The sequence below is a fragment of the Cryptomeria japonica genome, chromosome 5 (genome assembly GCF_030272615.1).
Source record: "Cryptomeria japonica chromosome 5, Sugi_1.0, whole genome shotgun sequence".
Taxonomy (NCBI): domain Eukaryota; kingdom Viridiplantae; phylum Streptophyta; class Pinopsida; order Cupressales; family Cupressaceae; genus Cryptomeria; species Cryptomeria japonica.
In genome coordinates this window covers 885,861,621-885,887,773 of record NC_081409.1, presented here as the reverse complement: position 1 = coordinate 885,887,773, position 26,153 = coordinate 885,861,621, and the positions used below count along the sequence as shown (strand labels likewise).

At 36.8% G+C, this 26,153-nt stretch overlaps 1 protein-coding gene across 2 annotated transcripts in view; it reads right to left on the bottom strand.

Annotated features, from left to right (window-relative positions):
- The window catches only part of LOC131028013 (nudix hydrolase 3), a 250,278-nt gene that overhangs the window by 112,304 nt on the left and 111,821 nt on the right, over window positions 1-26,153 (bottom strand). Inside the window, exons 10-14 of one of the 2 annotated variants that reach the window (XM_057958133.2) lie at window positions 20,494-20,759; window positions 20,275-20,356; window positions 2,903-2,968; window positions 1,932-2,009; window positions 1,723-1,818 (exon numbers count right to left, since the gene is read on the bottom strand). In XM_057958133.2, coding sequence (XP_057814116.2) covers window positions 1,723-1,818; window positions 1,932-2,009; window positions 2,903-2,968; window positions 20,275-20,356; window positions 20,494-20,759 — 588 coding nt within the window. Of the gene's footprint in view, window positions 1-1,722; window positions 1,819-1,931; window positions 2,010-2,902; window positions 2,972-20,274; window positions 20,357-20,493; window positions 20,760-26,153 lie in introns of both variants that reach the window. The other variant, XM_057958132.2, reaches the window with a different exon arrangement.

Here is a 26,153-nt window from a genome sequence, read left to right as displayed (position 1 = left end):
TATTCTAATATTAAATTAGAAATCACTCAATGCGTACCTGACACTAAGCTTACCCCTGTCTTTATCCTTGCTGGCAGACTTGACCATTCCCTGCTTGCATATCCCCCAAATTGGCACGGGGGGGAGGTATTTATCCTACACCCCATCGCGGTGGAAAGCCACGATGCTTCCTATTTGGTAATGCCCCTTTTTGAAGGGTCACTACCCTCACACTTGACGGGACCCTCCATTTAATCAAGCCACCGTTTCAGATGAATGGCTATCGGGACTTTGGGGAGACCAGTCAACAAATATAATATATATTTTAATAAAATGCATCATTCCATATTGTTAATGTATATTATTAATAATTTGATATATATATTGTTACACCATTTTAATACAATGTACATTGTTAATATAATAACATTATTTGATACATTATTAAAATAATATTATTCAAAATATAAAATGTAAATTAATAATATGATATCTTTTTTAAATGTCAATGTAATATAGTATAATATAATTTTAACATGATTTTAACATATTATATGGCAAAATCTATATTAATTATTTCTGCTATAAATGGGGGGACATGACATTGAGGGAAATGGGCACATGTTGGAATGTGTGCATGTGCTTATTTATTATTAAGGGAGCAAGTTACATCAGTCATAACTTGTATTGTGTAAGTTAATTATGTCATTCAAAGTTTTAAAACTCGGACTCGCCACGGACTTGGCAAACCAAAAAATTGGACTCGGACTCGGACTCGTCTCGCGAAAGACTCGACAAGGACTCGGCAAAAAAAAAACCATAGTTTTACAAAAAAACATAAAGAAATTAATGCATTTAGAGAACATAAGAGCCATAATTGAAACATTACACATGTCATATGATCTCCAAACACTCAATATTTGAAATTTCATCATTCATACTCATAGTTTCAAACTTTAAAATGTATAATAGAATCATAAGTTTATAAATGTTTACAAAATTACATATAATGATAGGTCTAGATCTTGGGGGAGAGAGGAGAGACTGAGATAGAGAGTGGTAGAGAGAGGGGATAGAGGAAGAGTGATAGGGAGATAGATAGGTCTAAAATTCAAGGCAGATAAAGTGAGTGAGATAGAGAGGGCGAGAGAATGCTAATAGGAGCCTACTGATTACTGAAATTTGACTGTCTAAAAAATTTTAAGATATTCTAAAACCTAGAATTTGCATTATAATTCCTAGAGATCTGAAACCACTCTCAAACATCCTGTCAATATATACATGAAATATAACTTAAAGTATAAGTGGCATTTCAATATGTCTTGGCATTTCAATATGTCTTCTTTTCTTCCTTTCTTATACTTAAATGTTATATTTCATGTATATATTCTGATGAAGGGAATGAGACTGACTTGAAAAAAAAAGATTTAGATAATTTTTTGACGTGTTTTCTGGGTTGCATGAGTCTAGTCAAAAGACTCGCGAGTCCAAGCGAAAGACTCGCGGATCTTTCAAAAAGACTCGCCAGGACTCGCCTCGCGAGTCCATGGCAAGTCGACTCGTGGCGCCACTGGACTCGCGAGTCCGTGGCTAGTCCACAAGTCTTAAAACTATGATGTCATTTGATATAATTAACGTATAAGTCATTACCACATTATAAATATTAAACTTATTCCTTATGTCAAAATATTATGTCTGATAAGTCACATCCTGTAACAGATTCAAGATTTAAACACAACATACCCCAGTATTATAAATTAGTTCGATCACACGAATAGGAGCAGCAGTCACGTGTTTTGACTTGTACTTGTCATCCAGGGGGAGATTATTTTCCAAGTCCTACAAAGAACTCAATAGTCAATCATATGATACAGATCTCTGATTATTCCCTCAATTTGATAATGATGAACTTTATGATTTCAGAAGGATTTATCAGCATCACACACTCATACCTGTAAATGATTGCTGAAAAGTTTGACCTGGGATGTTGCCCCTTCATCTCGAATTCCTATGAATGCTTCAAAAGTGGCCTACAAGATCAAAAAAAAAATGTTAATTTCATTTCAATATCTTTATCTTTGACTTATAGAACTTGTGAGATGATTAATATTTTCAGCAATTAAATCATGCTTATAATTTTATGTTTGTTATTTGACAAATCTATGGCAGGCAGCTTAGAAATCTTGTTCAAATCTTTTGCATGTTTGTCACCATTATGTGCTAGATGCTGAACTTATTTGAAGCTTTTAGTCATCATAAGAAAAATATGAATGCATCAATCATGTTACAGTAATATAATGTCCACCAGCTAATTCAGCTGCAAAACTATGATTAGTACTTGTCTTATTGGCAAAAAAACTAGCACTACCATTCAACCAATTATAATCAAAAGTTCACAGTCCACTTTAGTTATAACTCAAAGTCAGAGAATTAACTAGATTCACATACCATAAACATATGGACTCTCACGCTCACCAAGCAAGGACTAATGTCATTGTGTATCATTTGTATAAGCTTGATAGAGGGTTGGGATATTTTGTTAGCAGAACTCTGGTGAACTGTGGATAGACATTTTGGGGCATATGGCATCATAGTACTAAAATGCTGATATAGACGTATTCTTGAAAAGGGGATTCTTCCGAATAAATCTGAGATCGCCTTGTGGTTCACTTTATTTATTTTGCTGCATTTTATTTACTTTATTTCTCCACGTTAATGATCGATAATCCTTTGAATCATGTGCAAGCAAGTTTATATGGTTCAATAATCTATTCAATCATAAGTGAACAAGTTTTAATATTTCTACCAGAACTATATAAGGATTTTTGAGCCAAACAATACCATTATTTTTTTATTCAAAATTCAAAAAAACTTGTCTCTTGTAGTACAATATTAAAACCAAAAATATACCCTTAAGAGGTACCTTATATCCATAAAGAGCATCTTCATATGTCTCGTAGGGCCCAATGGTAACATCAACTAGAGAGTCCTGCTAGCAATTGGAAAGTCAGAATTCAAACTATAATTTAGATTAGCATAGCAACAATGGTAGAGGAAATACAATAAAAACGATTCACATCATAAAGCATTTAACAATCAAGAGAGGTACGATTGTGATGATAACAATAGCCATGCAAACGGTAGCCTTTCAAGATTGCTTCAGTTATCAAGAAACAAGCATTTAATAATAAAATACCTCTAATGTATTCAATCCCTACAATATATTCAAAGCAAATGTTATTTTATTTGTTCCGTAATATTGAACAACTAAAACAAATTAATGAAGCTTGGTGTTGGAGACACATAACTAGGCTTTACCACTCTCTAGTTACATACAATGTTCTTGTTCATTATTTGGAAAAATTTTGTGATGGTAATATTAAAAGGGTTTGAAGGAAAGAAATAAAAAAATTAAAGTGGAATATTGAAGGAAAGGTATTGTTGTAACCTTTTCACACATCTCCCCATTGCTAACAGGGAACCCCTCTTTTCCTCCTTTTTGCATTGTTAGGTTAGTGTTTTGGCTACTTAGTGGGCAATTTTGTGTTTCCCGTGCCCGAGTCTCGGAGTTTTGATCATGCCTAGTGTCGTTTAGGGTTTTTGAGGTTATATGATCAAGCGCGTAAAAATTGAGAGTTTTTAATGATCCTAGTTTTGTCTAAGTGTAGACCCTTTTGGAGCGTTAACGTGTTTTTAAACGTCCTCATCGGTGATTTTAAGTGCTAAGGTGTTTTCAGACCTTTTGGAGTTGTTTTCTCACTCCTAGAGAGTTATTCAAGTTGATTTCGCACTTTATCCCGATAGATTTCCTTGTGTTACGCTCCAAATTTTGATGAATTTGCTTAAGTCCAGTTGAGTTTTATTGAGTTTCAGAGTTGCCTAGTGATTATGAGTGGAAAAATCATCATTTTCCAGATGAAAATCCATATTTTAAGGGTTAAAAGGTCAAAATTCCATACTAGAGATGCTTTTCCCCTCATATTCCTGACTACCCATGGTTTTCCCCTCTCAGAATCCAGACTAGACATGGATTTCCCTTGAAATCCATACATGCTCCATTTTTCCACCACTATGAATCCATACTAGGGTCATTTTCCCCTGGAAGCATTAAATTTTGACTAGGTGTCAGGATTTGTCCTGACTACCCACGTTTTTCCACCAAGGAGTATGGATAGGATTCCGGATGACATTTGTCTTGATTCCTACTTGGGTCGATTTTCCACCAAGTCTTTTGTGACAAGTTTCGAGGATTTTTGTGCAAACTCTCAGTCCAAACTAAAGGTGACTTTCCACTTAGAGCATTTTTAATGATTTTGAGTCCGGATTTTCATCCAAACTGAGGTCAATTTTCCACCAAAGGGTAGTTTGAGTGAATGAAGTGATTTTAAGTCCGGATTTTCATCCAGACTAAAGTCGATTTTCCCCTAGCCCCATTTTGTGTGCATTTTGATGGATTTTGTTGGGAAATTTTGTCCATACTAAGATCGATTTTCCCTTATGGGAGATATTTTGACATTTTAAATGATTTTGATGGGATTTTCAAATCCCTACCTGGATCGATTTTCCCAAGTGGCTCAAATTTTGATTTAAATTGCAATATTTTAATAAAGTGATCCTTGTTTTAATTGTTTTACAATAAAGCAACAATTATTCGATAAATTTAAAAAACAATTAAATGACTTGCAATAAGCATTTAATGTTTTCAACCTTCTAGAAGCAAATCCGTTTCACCCAAGCAAGTATAAGAACAAGTGTTTTATCCCACATTGCTTGTGTGGTGAAAGTTGTTGATGAAAGCAAGTTTAAAGAGAGGAGTCCAGCATTATTTTATTATTGAATTTGCCAGGTGTCTCCATGCAAGGATGATTTTCTCTCTTATTGGCGATTTTTTATGAAGTATTTTGTGATAACCCCCATGATATCACTTGATGCAAATTATTAAATAATGTTAATATCCTAAAGAGGAAATAAATCATTAAATATTGTTAATTTAGATATAAATAAATGATTAAAATATTCATGTATTTAATATATAAATTAATAAAGAAAAATATTATTAAATATATTATTAAATGTCAATATAAAAATTAATAAAGGAAATATATTTAATATATAATAAGAAAGTATTATTTAATATTTAATACATTTACAATGTTAATATTTAATATATGTCAATATAATAGTTAGTATATTTAAAAACATCAAATATTTAAAATATAATAAAGTTCCCCCCCGCACAATATAATATTAACATATATTAAAATTATTAAACTCCCCCCCCACCCCCACGATTACCCCTGCACAAAGAGATGTGACGATAATCGCAGCCTGGGCTGCGGTTACCCTCGCACCCCTTCATGCGGAAGGGGACCCATGGAGGGGCACATCCCTTCACGGGGTTTAAAAGGGAAGCAGCAGCACACAGTAGGAGGAGGGGGGCGAGGAAAAGGGAGGTAAGATACGGAGAAGAAGAAAAGGACGGAGGCGCTGCAGACAGACAGGTAAGAGGTCTGTGGGATATGTATTAGAATAGGTAATAATAATTAATATGTAAATAAGGAATATAGGAATGGATTAACACATGTATATTAATGAATATAAATGTATAAATAGGCAATGATAGTTCTTATAAATATATCAATGGGTATAGGGATGGATTAATGTATAAACAAATATAAATGTATAAAAATAGGCAATGACATGAACTTTGACAATTCCTTTCTGAAATTCTATTCGGTATCCTATATTGTTTAGCTGTGCTACACTCAACAAATTGTATTTCAGACCTTCAACCCAATATACATCATCACATTTAGCATTGTCAAGAAGTGTGATAGATCCTTTACCTTTCACAGGACATGGTGCATCATTACCAAATCTTACATAACCTCCATCATAATCTTCTAATTTAATAAACTTGTGTTTATCACCTGTCATGTGATGTGAGCATCCACTATCTATGATCCAAGAATCATTATTATTTATGTGTGATATTAAGGCTTTTTCTTCATACCTTTCTTCATCTGATCCATCTTTAATAGCCACATATACAACTTCCTCTGTCTCAGTCCCATCATTGGATTCCTCATCAGCTACTAGGCATGTCTTTCTATCTCTCCTTCTGAAGTCTCGATGCCCTCTGTATTGGTAGTCTTTCTGTTTGTCATCTCGGTATTCTCTCTTTTCACTAGATTCTTTGTCAGGACAGTTTGAAGCCATATGTCCAATTTTATCACAGTTAAAACATTTCAAAGGTAACTTTCCTTTATACTTACCTTTGCCTCTCGGTAACCTTCTGGCTAATAATGCTTCAAACTCTTCTTGCTTTCTGATTTCCTCATATAGTTTATGTACTTCTTCCATGTTTTTGCGAAATCTCTCACTTGCTCCACTATGATTTCCTTCAGCATACTTATACATTCTATCATTGTAATCATTAGATTCATCAAGATGAAAAGAACTGAATGCAGATTCAACTTTGTTTACCGAAGACCCACTGTTATCAAAATTACTCAACTCAAAAGCATGTAGCTTACCGATAGTAGCACCCAAAGAGACTGGCATGTTTGGTACAAACCTTAATTCATTAATTGCAGAGACTCGAATGGCATAAGCAGGTAGAAGTGTTCTCAGCAACTTACTTGTTACATCCTTTTCTTCAATAGTTCCTTCTGCTCCTTTGATTTGATTGACAGTTTCCTTTAACCTTATACTATATTGGATTATGTTCTCACCTTCATTCATTCTCATGGATTCAAGTTGTCCTCTTAGACTGTCTACTTTTGCTCTTTGAACATGTTCATCACCACCATACACAGATATAAGCTTATTCCACATAGCTTTGGCATCATTACAACCTTCTAGATCATTAAACTCTGAATCGGTCAATGCTGATGTTATTTCAATCATTGCTTGAATATGTTCTTGCTTTGCCTTTATCTCTTCCATTGTCATCGGGTAGGTGCTAGGTGCAGTGTAATCATTCTCCAGATAATATGTTGCATATTCTCCAGTTCCTGGTAAGTGCAGCTTCATCCTTTTCTGCCATGTGGAGAAACTTGACTTGTTCAACTTTGGTGCATCCCTTTTATAAATCTTCGGATCTTGCCTCAAGTTCCTTTAAACTTTTCTTTCGGAGTTCTAGCTCTGATACCAATTGTTAGTTAGATGAGAGGGGGGGGGGAGTGAATCAGATAAACTCACAATGCAAAATATTCATCAGATTCAACCTCGGTACAACTTACTTGATATGCAACTATGACTGTAAATCATTCAAACTCATAAACTGATAAACTTGAAACAACAAAACACATTTAACACCAGATTTAACGTGGAAACCCAAATAGGGAAAAACCACTGTGGGATTTCGGACCCACTAAGAAAATATACTCTTCTAGAATATGCTTGGTTAAAAGCCAATCCTGTTAAAGATTACATAAACACATTGCTAGATGTGACCCGGTCAACGGATTTCCCTCAGATCTATCAGAATCTTGCACTTTGTAAGAAGTGACCTTGTCAAAGGATTTCAAACACTCATTCAGAATGTTACCTTGCTAGAGGATTTACAAATAAGACTGTTAGGTCCACTCGGTTAAAAGATTTCCTGTCACTTACAAAATAAATAACAGTAATAAAATATATCTGCAACTTCACATCTGAAATGTTAAAGCAGACTCTATGTGCTCAAAATAATCTTATCATAAGACTTATCTTCCTCCTTGTTGGGCTTCTCAATCTATTTTTCAATCAGATCTCCAATCTTTTGTACTCGGTAATCACCTCTACAGTATCACTGCTCTTCTATTTGCCCGCGTACTTTGTTCATCAACTTTTCCTTATTTATAAGCAATTCCAAACCGCTTAATCTCCTTGATCACATTTCCCATGATTAATCTTAGCCATCAAATCTTCAAACTTGACTAGGTTCAATGAATCCTTCGAACTGAAAAACGTTTTATCTTGCCTTGGAACTTGTATACCTTCCTTGGTACTTGTGCTCGATTATGACCGTTCAATCTGCGTTGTAGATCCAACTCTTGAATTTTCATTGCCGTTGATCCTGTTGATGTGTATTTTGTACACAACCAAATACAGAATAAAATACCCAAATGGTACCTTATCCTCTCTTGAGTAAAGTCTCTGAATGCTGAAGATATCGCGAAAAGGATCAATCAGGGTGACTTCAAGGTTCTTCGTTGTAGGATCTCTACGTGTGGATAAGCACCAGTCATCGTTGTGAATGTTGTTTCTTCAAGGGGCCTTACGTATTCTCGATCTGCAGGAACAGGATTTTCCCAAATGCTAACAGGTTCTCAAAAAATAGCAAAAGATAGGGTTTCAAGAGATGGATACTAATCTAATCCTAAGAATGACTCAATGTAGGCTAGACTTGGTAAGATTCTACCAATTTCAGTATTGCCAAGGAATTACAACTCTACTGGAATTGATGCGATCTTCTAAGGTGGTTAGTGATTTTCAAATCATCAAGAATTATAGATACTACCATAAAGATACATATCAATATTTCAATAACGATTGAAGGTTCAAGCAATCTCAATATCTCCAGTTGACCACGCAAGGCGTCCTTACAATAAGTAAGAAGCTAGTGGTTTGGAACGTGAATCTCACCAAAGATCAAGCACAACACTTAGTCCTTCAAACTTAAATACTACTTCGACTAAGAATGATTCAAGAAAGTAAGCGACCATGAAGATAGCCACAAGAATTGCAATAAAACACCATAACTTCAATATTTTATTGATCTCAAAGCCAAAATAGACAACAATTGTTCGAAATTCTTTCTTCACTACTCAATCTTGCTACAAAATAACTTTCTTCTCTCCAAAGCTCTAACTATTATCTATCTCCCTAATATCTAATGATAAAATGAAAATGAGTGAGGGTATATATAGCATCCTCAATTACAATGAACGACCTAGATCAAAAGAAGATCAACGGCTGAGATTCTGACACCTAAACCCTAATTAGGGTTTGTTACAAAAAGTTCCCTTTTTAGATGAACATTATTAAATGCATAGCAAAATATTTAATTGGCACAAAAGTCGAGGAAACATAGACCAATGATAATTAAGATGCCACAACATCCTATAACAACCTTTCTTCTAGAACCTTGTTCCCTTTCCAATGCTCTTTCTTAGAATATGCAACAAATCTGGACACAATTCCCTCAACCTCAACAATGGGAATCTCAGGAAGATTCTTCATTCGTTCCTCCAAGTGGATAACCTGATCAAAGGCAGTGAGAAGAGCCGCTTCCCATCCAGGTTCGAGTTCTTTGATCTTCTCAATCAGGAGCATAGTAGTGAACATTAGATCTCGCTGCCCATCTGTGATGACATTCTCATCTTTGCAAAAGATGACCTTGATTCTCTCTTCCAACTCTTGGAGGTCCACATCCGTCTCAACTTCGATCCGCCTGCCAAGAATGGTACACAACACTTCAAACACCTTATCCTGAATTGGATGGATGACGCCTTCAACTTGATTGCATTTGGTGTTGATGTCTTCGAAAAGAACCTCTTTCATCTGGAATAGAGTCGACCACTGAAGTAGGTTATGAGCTCCTCCATCCATTATCTTTTCTTGTGCTAGGATCTTCCTTGGTGTTTGCCTGATTACTTGCAGAACAGGAATGATAACATCTCTAGTGTGAGCGAAAGCGGCTACAGTTATCATTAGATTGTGGACAATCTCAAGGACCTGGATAGCTCGGTGGATTGTCTTCATCATTCTTGTTGTAAATTCAACAGCTACCGTGTGGGATTTGTCAATCCAAGAGCTCATAAGCTGAACCAAGCTCTTGACTTTTTTTGCCTCGCCAATTGATTCAAGGGGAAGTGCTTGCACAAGAGATACAACTAGATCCTGACGTCTTAAGGGCTGATTGAGATGACTAAAGTAGCCTCTCCAAGCACTGACCTCTCTCTCAAGCTTCCTATTCTTTTCCATTTCTTCTTTAAGTTTGCCCTTAAGTGCTTCAAATGAATCGATTGCCTCATCCATTGCCTGTTCAGTAGTGAGTGGACCAAGCTCAAATGTTTCTACATCATACTCATCTGCAAGAATTTCACCTTCATACTTGTCCACTACTGGTGTAGCTATCTGCAATTTCCTGGATCCTGTCTCATCTCTGATCACCTTGGACATCTTGGTGGCCTTCTTCTTCTCCGTTACCTCTTGAGAATTTCCTATAAGGCTCTCTAAGTCAATCACATCCTCTTCTTCTTCAATCACAATCACCCTTGTCAGTCTCTCCTTCAACCAATCTGGAATGGCAGATCTTGTCTCTCTCACTTGTATTTCTTTAGGTAGTAATTCATCTTCTCAGAGAGGAGATGTCGCTTCATCATCATTTCCCTGATCCTCTTGTAGCTTATCAATTTGTAGAGGTTGACTTGATGAATGTTGAGGTGTTTGTCCCTTCTCAGGCTTATCATTATGTACCATGGATTCCATAGATTCATCAATCTCAGGTACCATCTTCTTTTGACCTTCAGCTTGACTTGCCTTCTTTCCATGTCGAGAAGATGTATCTAATGGGTGATCTCGATTGGCCTCTTGCTTCTTCTTGGAGGATTCTCTTTTCTCAGGTCTTTCTTTCCTCTTCGCGCCTCTACGATGAGAATTGTCTTCACTTACGCTTGCTCCTCCTTCTTCTGGTCTTTCCTCTAAAGTAAAAGTCATTGGTACATTCTGCTCTCTTAACTTCTGATGTTGTACATCCACCCATCTGCGAGTACATGACAAAACTGGAGCCATCAAAGCTCTCAAGTCCAAAATCTCAGGCTCGCTCCAATCTATCTTCACTCTCTTATCTTCTTTGTCATAGGATGACTGGAGATGTCTGCCATTGTCCTGAGCTTGATCGGCTACTCTGTAAACTTTCCATTTCCTGATGAAATCTAAGGGTAATCTGGAATGCATCTTTCTTTTCACTTCTAAATCACTTGAGAGATTCATCCAAAAGTCTTCCACCTGAAACTCATGTTCGTACTTCCTAGCAACTGTCTCCTCCATATAACCATAAGGATCAAAATTCTCCCGTGGGGCAAAGAAGGTGAATGAATACAAGGCTAATTCCTTTTCTGGATCCTCTGAAGTTTGAGTATTAGGACATACCTCAATTGAATTCCCCAATATGATAGGTACGGGAATTCCATTTCCATGCTTGTGTCTGGATACCTTTGCACAAGCTACCAACTGCCTGGTTACCTCAAGTAGCACTATCTTGTCCGTCGGATACCTAGGCAACATGTAGGGAGGTGAAGGACACCCCTGAACTCTGATATATGTAAACTTTTGAAACTGGATGAACCATGCACCATAGCTCTTCACAAGCTCTTGTGCATCCAGAGATAGTTGATTGTGAATCCCGCCTTGCAATATCCTAGTGATGTTCATCGTGAAGGTATCATTGACTAACTTGTAGTCACTTCCAGGTGGATGATGCAAATGAAATAAGAGTCACAAACTCTCACTTCTCCGGGTCCTCTTCCGATCACTCCTCTGTGAGGTAGCCCTGCATACTCAAAACTCCTGATCAAGGCATATATGACATATGAGCTCATGTGGAACGGCTTGGTAGGCCTCAGTCATCTCAACTGCACATCCAAGCTATTGCTAATAATTTTGGCCCAATGAATCGTTCCTTTCCCTTGGACAATCACTTGAATGAAGTAGAACATCCATTTCTCGAAGTAGAAGGCTTGGGGAGCCCCTGGAACTCGATTGAGCAAAGTTATCAAATCTCTGTACTCTTCCTGGAAATCAATCCTATGCGGTGTATTAGGAATCTTGTTCAAGCGAGGACGACTTTTGAGCAACCAATTCTTGTTGATGAGATTTAGGCAAGTGTCGGGATCATCTTCATACATTGATCTGGCTCCTTCTAGGCTTTTGTAAATCATATCATTATGCTCTGGAAGATGAAGAGCTTCGCTTATAGCCTCCTCTGAAAGGTAAGCTAAAGTGTTTCTTTCCTTGGATACGATCGATCTTGATTGTGAGTCATAATGGCGGGCACACTCGATCATCAGCTCATGACACTGGACTACTGGGGCGAAACTGGCTGCCTTGATGATGCCACTTTCAATTATCCTCTTCGCAATAGGTGATGGCTTGCCAATGTAGGGGACCTCTCGAAACTTCTTCACAATGAAGTTTCCCAAGTTGGTATCTCTGATATTACTCCATTTGGACACGATCCCAATCTCCAATTCTTCGTTCTTCTGATCTTCCTTCATGAGAGCCGGGTGACTAGTAGATGCTCCCGCCTTTGGAGTCGCCATCTTGACACCTACACAACATTTCACAATTAGCAATATATCTTGAAGCGTAGAAATATAGAATAGAAAGGAAGATTTAAGATTTTAATTAGGAAACTTCATGATAAATCTTGAGTTATCATTTCCTAATTAACTATGCCAAACTTAGAATTTTCAAAACAAAAGTTCAAAATTCAAATCTTCAACAATGGTGTCAAGATGATTTCGCCATACCTCCTCTTGAGTATTAAACTCTAAGAAATGATGCAAAAATAGGTGAATTTCGCTAAGCAAAATGTAGATCAAAGCTCTCCCTTAGATAAAATGCGCCTCCTTTAGCCTTCACAAGAATCAACTCCACTTCCTTCTAGTCTCCAACACTTGAAATAAATTCGCTCCAAGCAAACCAGATTTCGCACCTTCAATTAGCCTTCCAAATTCGCACTTCAAGCAATGATTGAATGATTTGAATTGTAAAAAAACACCTCCAATATATAGAGCGCTCACCCCTTTGCTACCTCTAGGCCGACTTGGCAAAAAGAGGTTAAAAAATAAATAAAATTCCAAAAAAGGGGGGCCGACTTGGCAAAATAAATGAAAATAAGGCCTTAAGCGCTTTATATTTAATTTTAATTTAATAAAAATTAATTTTAAATGCCTCCAAGATAGAAGTTCGATTTTTTAAGGCTTAAAATTAATTTATTAAATGCCAAAATGTCTTTTATTTAATGCCAATTTAATTTTAATTTTTTCAAATGCCTCTAAATTAGCAATTTTGGCGATCTAATGCAATTTGGAGAATATTAATTTTTAAAACAAGGCTTAATGAAACTTCCTGAATATTTCGCCCTGGACCCTCTTTGAGGGTCAGGAGCGATTTTTGAATTTTAGCCTTGAATATTTCACATTTTGACGTGAAAATCTCCTGGAGGGTAAATCGATATCTAGTTGATGCGTTGCACTTCAAATTTGACATTTTTCATGAGGAAAATAGGTGGAATTGTCAATTTCGCCCTGGACCTTCACTGAGGGTCAGGAGCGATTTTTCATTTTTTGCTCAAATTTAGCACTTTTCCACCTCCAAAATTTCTTCAAGACATTTCAACTAGGTCCTTTCACTGAATTGCAAACTTAGCTCAATCCAATTTTGGAGAAAAGGCGTGATTTTGAAGTTTCTCGCTGTGGGCCCTCTCTAAGGGTCCGTAGCGATTTTTGCAATTTAGGCTTGATTCTTCATCATTTTTCATTAAAACTTCATTCATCATTTGGCAATGCCTTCCCTTAATCCACTCCAACCAAATTCGCTTTGTTGTTGTAAGGTAAAACGAGGATTCGTAGTGATTTTTCGCTGTGGGCCTTCACTGAGGGTCAGGAGCGATTTTTCATTTTCTGACCAAAATCATCAAGTTTTAAATGCAAAATAATATTCATCTTGCTCTTGGAGGTCTTTTCTCCTTGTCCAAACCTTGCCTTAGCACCATTTTGAAGAAAACATACATTTTTGAAAATCTCGCTGTGGGCCCTCTCTGAGGGTCCGTAACGATTTTTGCTACCTGGACCAAAATGCTTCACTTTTCGTCTAAAAATCACTTTGCCAAGGAAGATATCATCTTGTTCTTTGTTATGAATAAAAATTCATGTCCAAGAATTGTCCAAAAATGTGCACACAAAGAAAATCGCTGTGGGCCCTCTCTGAGGGTCCGTAGCGATTTTTCCTTTCCTGGGCAAAACCCCTTCAATTCATCATCTTTGATCAAGTCTGGATACTTCATTATGTTCATTCTATCCTTCATCATGCTCTTGACCTCTCAAATCGACCAAATAAAGCTTGCAATGACCCTTATAAGATTTCTCGCTGTGGGCCCTCTCTGAGGGTCCGTAGCGATTTTTCTGTTTTCAACAAGGTCCTTCATCATTTCTAGCCAAAACTTCCTCAGGTGGGTGGAGAAGGTCATTTATTTTCCATTTATGATCAAAACTTGGTCTCTTTTCATTGCAAAATGAAGGAAATCAAAATCTCGCTGTGGGCCCTCTCTGAGGGTCTGTAGCGATTTTTTCCTTAGTTTCCAAAATTCACCATCTTTCACGTCTCCAAACCGTCCAAAGCATCAAATCACGTTGAATCATCCTTCTAGGAGGCCCTACACAAAGTAATTTAGAAAAGTCAGTGACAAATATGACTTAAACAACATTTTCGCCCTGGGCCCTGTCTGAGGGTCAGGAGCGATTTTACCCTTTTAGGCCAAACTGCTTCAAATTTAAGTCTCCAACTGCTTCACCAGTCAAAGTCGGGTCATTTTCAAGGTCAGGGACCAGTTAGCAAGTTCATCAAAACAAGAAATTGTACTCCGGATAAATTTCGCCCTGGGCCCTCTCTGAGGGTCAGGTGCAATTTGTCTGTTTCAGACATCATCTTGCTTCAAAAATTTGATCAAAACTCACCTAGGCAAGAACACACAATTTCACCTTCAAAAATGCTAACACTTAGTCAAAATTGGATTTTACCCTAAAAACCCTGATTAGACCTGACCTAAGACCTATTTGACTCCCCTAAAAGGCTTACCTTCCTTCAATCGTCTCAATTCTTCGGGAGGATGCTTAACAACTTTCCAAAATTCGACTGGACTCAGCTTGAATAACATCCAAAAGAAACTCCTAAGGTTTAGCCCTAGTCCAGACAGACAACTCACTCACTCAAAACCCTAAAAGCAGAGAGAAGAACAAGCAAAACAAAAGCGAAAAAAGAGGGGGTCCCCATTCTAATGGGGTGATGTGTGAAATGGTCACAACATCTGGCGACACTACTGAGAATGTTTGCAAACATTTGGGAATCAATCTCTCTTGGAGAAAAACTCAAAAAACCTCCCTCAATAAAACAAGGAGTTAAACAACACTTACAAGAAGAGACCTTCATATTGAGACAAAGTATTAAGTCCACAGTTACCCATGTGTGTGCAAATGAGTTAATTCCCCTCGACAAGACAGTCATGATCTCCAGGTTCCCCTGTGACAAGCTACGTAGTTCATCTGAACTCCAAAAGCATCCTGGATAGAGCCTCGTTGCTAGTCAGACGTCTATAGTCCCGACGAGGTTATCGCCGCAAGCTCACGAACATTGCTCCATTGCCGGTCAGGCATCTATAGCCCCGATGGAGTTATCCGTATATTCCCGTTAGCCAATTTGATATTTCCTTTTCAGCTCATTTTTCTCTTTTTTTTTTTTTTTTTTTTTATTTTCACTTTGAATTTTGATATTGCTTTTTTGTTCCATCAATTCTTTTGGCTTGTAAGCAATGAAGCTCACTAGGGTTTGAGCATTGCGGTGGCACTGAAGCCAGATTTTAGATTTTTCACCGATCACAGCTTTGCCTAAAAACCACAACGACTCAGAGATTATAAGTGTGAAAAGATATAATAACTGGAGGACAATAATATCTGAGTTCAATAAGCTAATCTTACTTCATTGCAAATACGGCCTGACTCAAAGTTTTATCAAAAGAAACCTCTTTGCGTTTCCAAAAGACCTCATAATTGTCCAAATGAAACAAACAACCTAGCGAGAGGTCAGAGTGCTTCATGACAAAATCGCCCAATTTCAAATAGATACCCCTCAGGACAAACCAACTAACCTAAGACAAGACACCAAAACACCTAAACTAAGGCCCAAAACAAAGCGAAGGACAAACCAAAACAACACAAACCAGACAAACGAAAACGAAAGCAAACTAGACTAACTATGTACAAGGGAAGGCCTTTTGAACCCTAAGACTGGAAGTAATGTTTGAGATACCTCCCATTGACAGGCAATGGGACGTCTTCTCCAGTTAAAGTCTTCAGTCTGAATGCATTTTCTCCTAAAATCTCAGAGATTTGATAAGGGCCTTTCCAAAGCTTATCAAATTTGTCATGCTCTCCCTTTTTCTCGTGTGCTTTATCCCAGTATAAAACAAGATCTGATATCCAGAACGCCTTGACTCTAGCTTGTCGATCGAACCATCTTTTCACAACTCCCTGATGCTTGGCAAAATTCTCCAGTGCTTGATCTCTCTTTTCCTCAAGATTCAATAACTGTGTTAATCGGGCTTGGACAACATCGGTGTCTTCCATGTATTCCTGGATAAATCTCAAGGTCGGGATCCTGAGTTGCATGGGGAAAACTGGGTCTTGACCATAAACCAAGAAATAAGGTGAAATCCCTAATGCGTTCTTGGTCCTGATTCTATCTGCCCAGAGGGCAAATCTCAATTGGGTATGCCATTCTCTCGGACTTCTTTCCAAGAGCTTCTTGATAACACTAAGTAGGTTCTTATTAGTTGACTCAGCTAACCCATTATCCTGAGGATAATAATTTGATGAAAACTTAAGGGTTATGCCATACTCAAATGAGAATGATGATCAATCGGGATCCCCTAGTGTCCTTTTGGAGATAAGTTTGGGAAATGAGATATATGATTTGACCAGGAGTAATCCTGATGATGATGATGATGTTATCTCGGCATTGAGAGTGCTTGATCGAGATATGTATCTCGATGATGGTATGGAGATATCTTCTATTCCTAATTGGCTAATGAAAAGTATGGAAAAAAGTAAGAAGACGATAGAGGTACAACCTATTGATAACATTGATGACTACTTAGCTAGGAACAATAAGGAGAAAGAATCCAAGAGAGTTGAGATTTTGTTGCACATAGCTAGAGATGATACAGGAATGCGGATTGCGCAGGTGGCTATTCCTATTGGAGGTGTGACAGCGGACATTGCTACTCCTATGGATTTCCAGATTACTTCAGTTGCCCTTGGCCGTACTACAAGAGACCAAGAGTTTTAGGAGGTTGGTGATAACCTTAGGGCGATCAGCGCAAGGTTAGATAGAGAAATTGAAGAGAAGGAGAAGTACAGAGAAGAGAATATCACACTTAGAAAGTATATTGCGGCGATAAGGCATGAGAATCCCACCCTTATTTCCCCTATTGCAGTTGGTCATGGACTACATTCACACTATGAGGCGGTGAGTATGACTTCCTCAGCCACGAGTGCACGGTGTGGTACAGGTTTAACCCAACATATCCTTATGGCATACATACCATCAGAGTAGGTTATGTCATCATTTCATCAAGTTGTACAAAGTAAGTATGAAACGGAAGGGTTCCAAATGTGAAGATGGAAGTATGAAAAGGAAATGAAAAATAATTCCAGAAGAGTTAATCAAACTTAGAAACTCACTCAAGGGGTATATCAAGAATGAAGTTCAAGATGATGCAATTTGGGAACATGAACCATCACAATCACTCAAAAGGCTTGATAATGTTGAGTATCAAGAGATATTGCTACAAAAGAGCAAGGGGATGAAAGTTCACAAGATATACAAGCTAAGGTGGCACCCATGTGGAATCCCTTGCCAACTCTGATCCAAATTTGCTGATTAGAGCCTCAAAGAATATCGTCAAACACTTTGCACACAATGTCTGATTTTGCTGATTAGGACTTCGGTTTACCTTGCTATAAGTTTGTTTGCTGCAAAAGATGTTTTTTTTAATGCTACCAATGATGCAAGATGGATTATTAATGTAATAGAAATGATGTGCCAACTGTTCTTGACCTTTCACATGCATATAAGTGACTGGAATTAACTTGTACAGCTAGTTGACATATTGTCAAACACTTTCCACGCATCCTAAGATAGTCAATATGCACCCATAGCAACTAGGCATTAATGCAAACACTTGGCATGCAAACTTAGTTTCAATCCTCCTTTTGCAAACTAAAATACTGATATGTAATGGACTGATTACAAGTTCTGAGAAATCAGATTACAATGCTCAAATTATTGACTGATCCTCATTGCATAGCCTCTCCTAACATGACAGAGGACTGTCCTAATGGCTGCAACTAGCATCAAACTGAAAACATTGCATAAGATATGAATTTATGATAGTGAGAACCTGATAACAAGAGTTGCAAGGATTTCCTGATGAAGATTCTACACTCAGAAATGCATAGCAGCAGATTATTGCCCACTTGCCCATGAAATCAAACCCTTGTAAATCCTTATGATAAACTCCACTAAAATAAATTAGTACTGTAGCATTTACTGTAGCACGACGTTGTGCACGTTAGTGTAGCAGCTGGCACAAATTCTGATATGCAAATGGTTCTCTTTAAGATTCTGATCTTCAATGAAACCCTTATAAATTGTTGAACTTCTTGACCAATAAAGCACAAACGTGACCTCTGAATAAAGCCACCAGCATTTGCACAATCCAAGAGAGGCTGCGTTCTCCAAGATTGAATTTACAGCAAAACCCTAGGTTTCTTCTTCAAAGCCAAAGCTTCTTCAGGAAAGACAAATGTTGAAATGATTCGAGAATGAATGAAATGAAATCCAAATCCCCTTTTATAATGTTCAATTTGCATTTGTCTTCATCTCCTTTAATTTATTTTCATTTCATTTCTTTTTTCCCTCCTTTTGTTGCACAACATTAAAATATAAAGTATACTTTATTAAACACTTATATCTCCCCTTTAAATAACACTTTATCACTTATTATAAAGTATACTTTTAAACATTTAAATCTCCATTTTAAATAAAGTCCACTTAATCTATCAATGATATGCACTTAATAATTAATTATTATTAAATTATAACTTTAATAATAATTATAACATTATAACTCCATCATTAATCATTATTTCTCAATTCCGACTGAACCTAGGAGTTAACCATTGTATCCATTGTGCATCCAACTTCCTTACTAAAAATAGTAAGAGTCCCTCTCTAACATCCACTGACTTACTCTAAATACCAAGTCCCTCAAAACGGAACCAGAAACCTCTGAATAGCCTAGCCTCAGAATATACCAACAATCTGGAAAGGAAAACACTGCCATCTGCCACCTGAAGAGCTCCATAACACCCAAACTAGACTCTCTAATCCACCATACTAGCCTACAAGGGTCAAAGGATAGGCTAATCCTTCGAACTCTGATGCTCACGAAAATGGGGACATACAACCTACTCATCAGTCACCAATTAAATTATTCCAAGAGAGCATGTACAAGTTCAATGAACCCAACTCATCAACAAGTGGACATCTAGAAGGCACTAAATTAAACGGAACTCATATTTTCTCATTGGTCCTTTCTTAAAGTGATATGTGCACTCAAAGCTTATAATTTTCTCATTGGATAGTATTAAATGTAATGAGGTGGTTGTTGTAATTACCCCAATTAGGGTTTGAATTGAATTATCTTGGTCATTGATCTAGAATCAACTTGGGCCATTCAATTGTAATCAAGAACTCTCATTTGTAAAGGTTAATAGTTGATAGTTAGGAGCCAGCAGTAAAAGTAGTAGGAAAAGGAGACTAGAGATTGTTGCCAAGACTATGTTTGAAATAAATACTTGATTTTGTTGAAGATATGGTGAATCTTTGTATGAGTTTCAACATATTGAATGGTTTCTATTTCTCAAGTTTTAGACTTGTTTACATGGAGTTGATTAGTTGAATGGAAGATCTTATTGATGATTAATGGTGAAGCCTATATGTTCATACTATTTCAAATTTATTGATTGCAAATTGTAGTGCATGATTAGTCTGAACTCATATTGAAAGCTTAACTTCAATTGCTCTATGCTCATTGTTCATGGTGTTGATGTGCATAAGTGATTTGAAAATCATTTGCATACCCTTTGGAGATTGCACCATCTATGTGTAGTTGTTTCCTCATGGCGAAGCAAAGCTTGGTTTGGTTTCACTAAGTCAGCCATCATTTCTTGCATTGTTAGGTTTTAGATTAGATTCACTATCCCTTTCCTTTTGATCTTTGTTTGGTAAAAGTTAAGAATCCCAATTCCAGCAAAATGTAAGTCCCTTTGTGTTGCTAGCAAATAGAATACTTAGTATTTTATTCTGTGTTTGAGGTGTCATAAAGAACACATCAACACGCAGCATGCCTAATTCTAGTGTTGAACAATTGGAACCTAATAAAAAAAAATTGGTTAAGCTCACCAGTTCCATCCAAGCAATATCTGAATCATAGTAGTCATTAGTAAGGAAGGCATCACCCTTAGCTTTCAACAATCGCTTCAAGCTGTATGCAAATGTCAAAGATTACAATCTATAAAATCTGGTCTAACATAATTTATTTAGTTTGACATCCAAACAAACTAAACGTGTGTGTGTATATATATATATATATATATATATAAAGTATAAACCACCAAAAACCTGGGTGTATCAGCAACATCTCCAGCTTTATGCAGTAGATCAGCAGCATCTTTCAAATAGCTTGTATATTCTTCTGAGTATGGTACAATCAAAAGATTGTGAGCTTTTGATGTCTTGGAATTGCATGACAGATTTATAGTTGATAACTCCGTATGTAATGGCGTGTTATCAAGGAGAGAATCTTTATGCCTTCGAATCACAGTAAAAAAACCAACAGCCAGCTCCTGCTGCTCCTTGTCTAATGTACTCTTCCACAAATCAAATTCCTGGTTTAGCAAACAGAAGAACATGATCACTTAATCATTCAAATAGAAACATTTTTGAAATTCTGTAAACTAATTTGACAGAGTCAATTAACTTGTTGATTGAACATAAGCTAATAAAGAGAAGATATACAAAAAGCTCTGGATCAAACAATTGAAAGATTTCAATGGCTGGCACAAATGAGAGCTTTTAGACGTTAACCTTGTATACACTATTAATGATAAGACAGATTTCACCATTACACTTTTTCTCTTTTTTTTTTTCAATCAAGCATCTTACATTATGCATTCAAAAAAGAGAAAAATCAAGCGCAAGTGAAAAAACAATGTAGTTTATTTTTTTACCTCACATCATGCATGCTTTACTTTTAACCTGTTACAACCCTATGAAAAGGTGAGCCAATGATCAATCAAGTGACAAGGAGAAGCAGCAATGGGCACTTAAATCAGTCCTTAAGGAACATGGGTGAGTTAAATGTGTGTCTGAGCAGACTTTGACAATTTTTAAGTGACAGACCTATGAGGGACGCATGCCACGAGATAAAAGACATAACTGACCTTAGGGTGCACCTAGCGGCCAAATTAAGAGTTTGTGTCATGCCCCGCACCATTGATCAGATGTACTAGATCATTTATAATATAATAATAAATCTCTGAGATCATTTTTGACAGTATACATAGTTGTAATATTTATTGATTATTTATTCATCATGATTAAGATAACCGTTAATTACTTAGTTGATTAATTGTAATACATAGCTGTAATACTTACTGATTGTTTATTCATCGTGATTAATATAACCATTAATTAATTAGTTGATTAATTGTAATACCAATTAAGCAATATCACAAGCAAATGTTACTTTCTGATTCAGAGGAACAGTCAATAGACAACGTTGCATTGCTCTACTTGACACTGGAGCTGTTAATGCAAATTGAACTTATTATAGATATAGATAGATGTGAACTAAATCAAATTCAGTCTTCTATTTGCAGCTAAGTATCTTTAAATTCAGTTCTTTAACTTCTTTAGACTCAAGTAGAGAAAGACAAATCACAGGTATGTAAAGATGTCTTTAGAATCTAATATCAAAGAATGCAGTAGATGATTTGCAACTAGTATAGAATCAGTTACTTATCTGTACTTTGACTGATATGAAGCAGTGCCTGATATATAATATTGCTCATGTCCACCTTGATCACCGATAGACCTCGCCCAGGTAAGTATACAGTAATGTCTGATATGATGATTAATTCACTAATAGTGAATGCCCAGCACTTGAAAATATATATTCAATCTGCAATATAAACTGCCCTTAATATGATGTCGATCTCTGATATAGAATTCCTTGGATATTGTTATCAATCTGCAATATCAAATGAATATATAATGTCGAACTATATCTTGTGAATATACGAGTCGCTAGGATTATCTCTGCTGAAGAATACAAGTCATTTATGAATTTCAATGATTGCATTCTTCCATCGAATGAGGCTACATATGAATTGTAGAACCGATCTATGATTGGTTGTGTCTCTTCAATATCAAACGGTATGTCTTAATGGTTAGTTAGTATGTTAACAATACGAACATGGATCGAACTATAATTCAATCGCATCTCCAGCACTTAACATTTGATATCGATTCATATATGTCTCAAGTTCATCTTAGATGTGAAGATATTAATCCAAGTCTTACATTGGTATGGTCTGTGCTTCAGTTTGTATATATATATATGTGTGTGAATATATGCAAGGCATATGTTCACATATATATATACAAATAGATCTCAGTAATCTAACCATAGCTACAATATCTTCAACACTCCCTCTTAGCTAGGGAAAATTAACTAAGTATGAACAAGTTTAGATATCACACTACTCGTGATATCAAGGAGTATATTAAATATCAAGTCAGCATGATATTTAAATATCCTGGTTATGGTATGTGTACTGACATCATGATGTCTACCATAACTCATCATGGCATATCAATGGATATTAAGTCTGCATAATATCCACCATGATTCATCCATAAGGAATATTGATACATACTCGATATCAAGTCAGCATAATATCTATCAATAATTCCAAAGGATGATGACTATTAAGACATTTCCATAAATATCAAGTCAGCATGATATACGTCGTGATAGTAAGCATTGTAAAGTCGTCACCTTACAATACTGAATACAAGTGTTCATTATTAGAAAGATTGTCACCTTCCCATAATGTACACAGGAGGGCAGGCCCATTAAAGTCATAGAGTCAACACATATGACAACAAAGAGTTTATACATTAAACAACTTTATATATATATAGGTACAAATAAAACAATTTTGAGACTGTGTCTCAATTACATTTCAACCATACCAAGTTTCTTCCTGAAGTGCTCCACTTTAGCTCTTGAAAGAGGCTTGGTGAGACTGTCTACTGTTTGATCACTTGTACTAACATATCCTAATTGAATAGCATGTCTCTCTACCATGTCTCTTACATAGTGATAGGGAATTTCAATATGCTTGGATCGGTCATGGAATACTAGATTTTCAGAAAGCTTTATACAACTTTGATTGTCACACAGAAGAGTGATAGGTTTTAGAGGTTTTCCAAATAGTCCCACAATCAACTTCCTAAGCCACACCGCTTCTCGGGCTCCCATAGAGGCTACTATGTATTCTGCTTCGGTAGAGCTTTGAGCTACAGAGGACTGTTTCTTGCTTGTCCAAAAGATCGTGGCAAATCCTAGACTGAAACAGTATCCAGAAGTACTCTTACAGTCAGTCACACTTCCAGCCCAATCTGAATCTGTGTATCCATGTAAGTCGAAATCAACTTTCTCATATTTAAGGCCATATCAATAGTGCCTTGTAGATATCTCATGATATGTTTTGCTGCCACAAGATGTATTTCTCGAGGTTCACACATAAACTGACTTAAAGCATTAACTGCATAGCATATGTCAGGTCTAGTGTTAACCAAATACATAAGTGTCTATAATGAGTAGGATCCACAAATTTGGACTTTGTTGTAGCTTCCTTCAACTTGTGCAAGTTTGTTTCCATGGGTGTAGACATCAGTCTACAGTTCATCATTCCAAATCTCCTCAAAATATCAATGGTGTATTTTCCTTGATTCAAGAAAATACCATCAGGTTTCTGGCATACCTCCAAACCTAGGAAGTAGTGTAAGAGTCCCAAATCCTTCATATCAAATTTTGCAGCTAGATCACTTTTACACTGGACAATGAGATGGTCCTTACCTGCGATTAGGAGATCATCTACATAAAGTATTAGGATCAGCAAGTCACCATTAATAATCTTAAAATAGAGATTTGGATCTGCAACATTCTTTAAAAATTCTAATTTCATGAGATAGCTGTCAATTCTTTCATACCAGGCTCGGGGAGCCTGTTTTAGCCCATAAAGAGCTTTCTTCAGTCTGCACACATGAGTTGTGACATCATGAACTATAAAGCCTTCAAGTTGTTCCAAGTAAACCTCTTCTTCAATAATTCCATTTAAGAAAGCAGTTTTAACATCCATTTGATAAACCTTCCACCCTTTGGATGCTGCAATGGCTAATACTGTTCTAACCCAGGTGTATCGAGCTACTAGTGCAAAAGTTTCTTCGTAGTCAATACCTTCTTTCTGTGAGAAACCTCTAGCAACAAACTATGCCTTGTGTTTTTCTATACTACCATCTGCAGCATGTTTAATCTTGAATAACCACTTGGAGGACACAACTGATTTTGCTTCAGGTCTGGGCACTATGTCCCAAACATCATTTTTCAAGATGGATAGGTACTCTTCCATCATGGCATCTTTCCATGCTTGACTCTTGAGGGCTTCAATAACACTTCCAGGTTCTGAGTCCAGGATTTCATTCATCAATGCATCATAAGTTACTTTCCGAGGCCTCTTGCTTTCTCTGAATGTACCATTAGATGCCGCGAAGCTTCCTGCTTCCTCTACTATTTTCCTAGCCCAAAGTGGTTGTTTCTTTTTGTTGATATTTAGATTTTCTTCTTGATACTCCCTTTGAATTTCAACTTCAGGTGGGTTTTCATAAGAAGTGTCTTCAGAAACTTCTGTCTGAACTTCAAGGAAGTAACATGTTTCCTCGTTTGAGGGAGGATTTTGTATTTCCAACTCCTCATAATTCTTTGCCCTTCTGAAGACAATATCCTCCTCAAATATTACATCCCGACTTAGCTCTATTTGTCTCCATCCAGGAATGTGGATTTTGTAAGCCTTTGTAGTCTCACTGTATCCCACAAAAATACCTTTCTTTCCGGAAGGCTCCAACTTTGTTCTATTCTCTTTTGGAACATGAATATATACAGGACAACCAAATATCCTTAAATGACTTATGTCTGGTTTCCGGCCTGTAAATGCCATGTCTGGTTTCCGGCCTGTAAATGCCTCCTCTGGAGTTCTGTTGTTAAGATGAGAATGTGGACATCTATTTTGGATATAAATTGTTGTTCGAGATGCTTCTGCCCAAAATGAGGTATCTAAGTTCTGATCGAACATCATTGATTTTGCAGCTTCCACAATAGCTCTATTTTTCCTCTCAGCTACTCCGTTTTGTTGGGGATTATAAGGTACTGTAAACTCCCTCTTGATCCCTACGGTTGCACAAAATACTTTAAACAATTCTGAAGTATATTCTCTCCCATTATTTGTGCTCAGAGTCTTGATTTTCTTCCCAGATGAGTTTTCTGTCAAGGCTTTGAATTCTTTCAATCTATTTAGAATTTCTTCAGATTCTTTGCACCTTAAGAAATAGATCCAAGTCTTCCTTGAAAAATCATCCACAAAAATCACATAGTATAAGGCTCCACCTATGGAGGGTTTGGACATAGGTCCACACAAGTCTGAATGGATTAGCTCCAATGTAACTTTGGTTTTGCTTGAGCTATTTTGAAAAGAACCTTTCGTGTTCTTTCCTAGAGCACATCCTTTGCAGGTCCCATAGTGCGAGGAGTTTAACTTAGGTAATTCTGTTACCATCTAGTCTAAAGAGTTTAGAGCACGAAAATGTAAATGCCCTAATCTTCTATGCCAAATTTCACTCAAGTCTGTAGTTTCATGAACAAGGGCTTGTTTAGGTTCAGTGCACAAATTGTAAAGATATCCATGCCTCTTTCCTATAACTTGAGCTTTCTTGAATGTAGATGTTTTAGGCCATGCCAGGACTTTTCCATCCATGACGGTGACCCTATAGCCATTATCCTCAAGGGCAGAAATGGATATCAGGTTCCTTTTGATTTCTGGTACATATAGTACATCCTTCAACTGAATAGTTATGCCTGATTCTAACTTGATTGTACAGGTCCCCACTCCTTTCACCGGATGTGTGGAATCATGTCCAATTGTAACTTCCTCATCAGT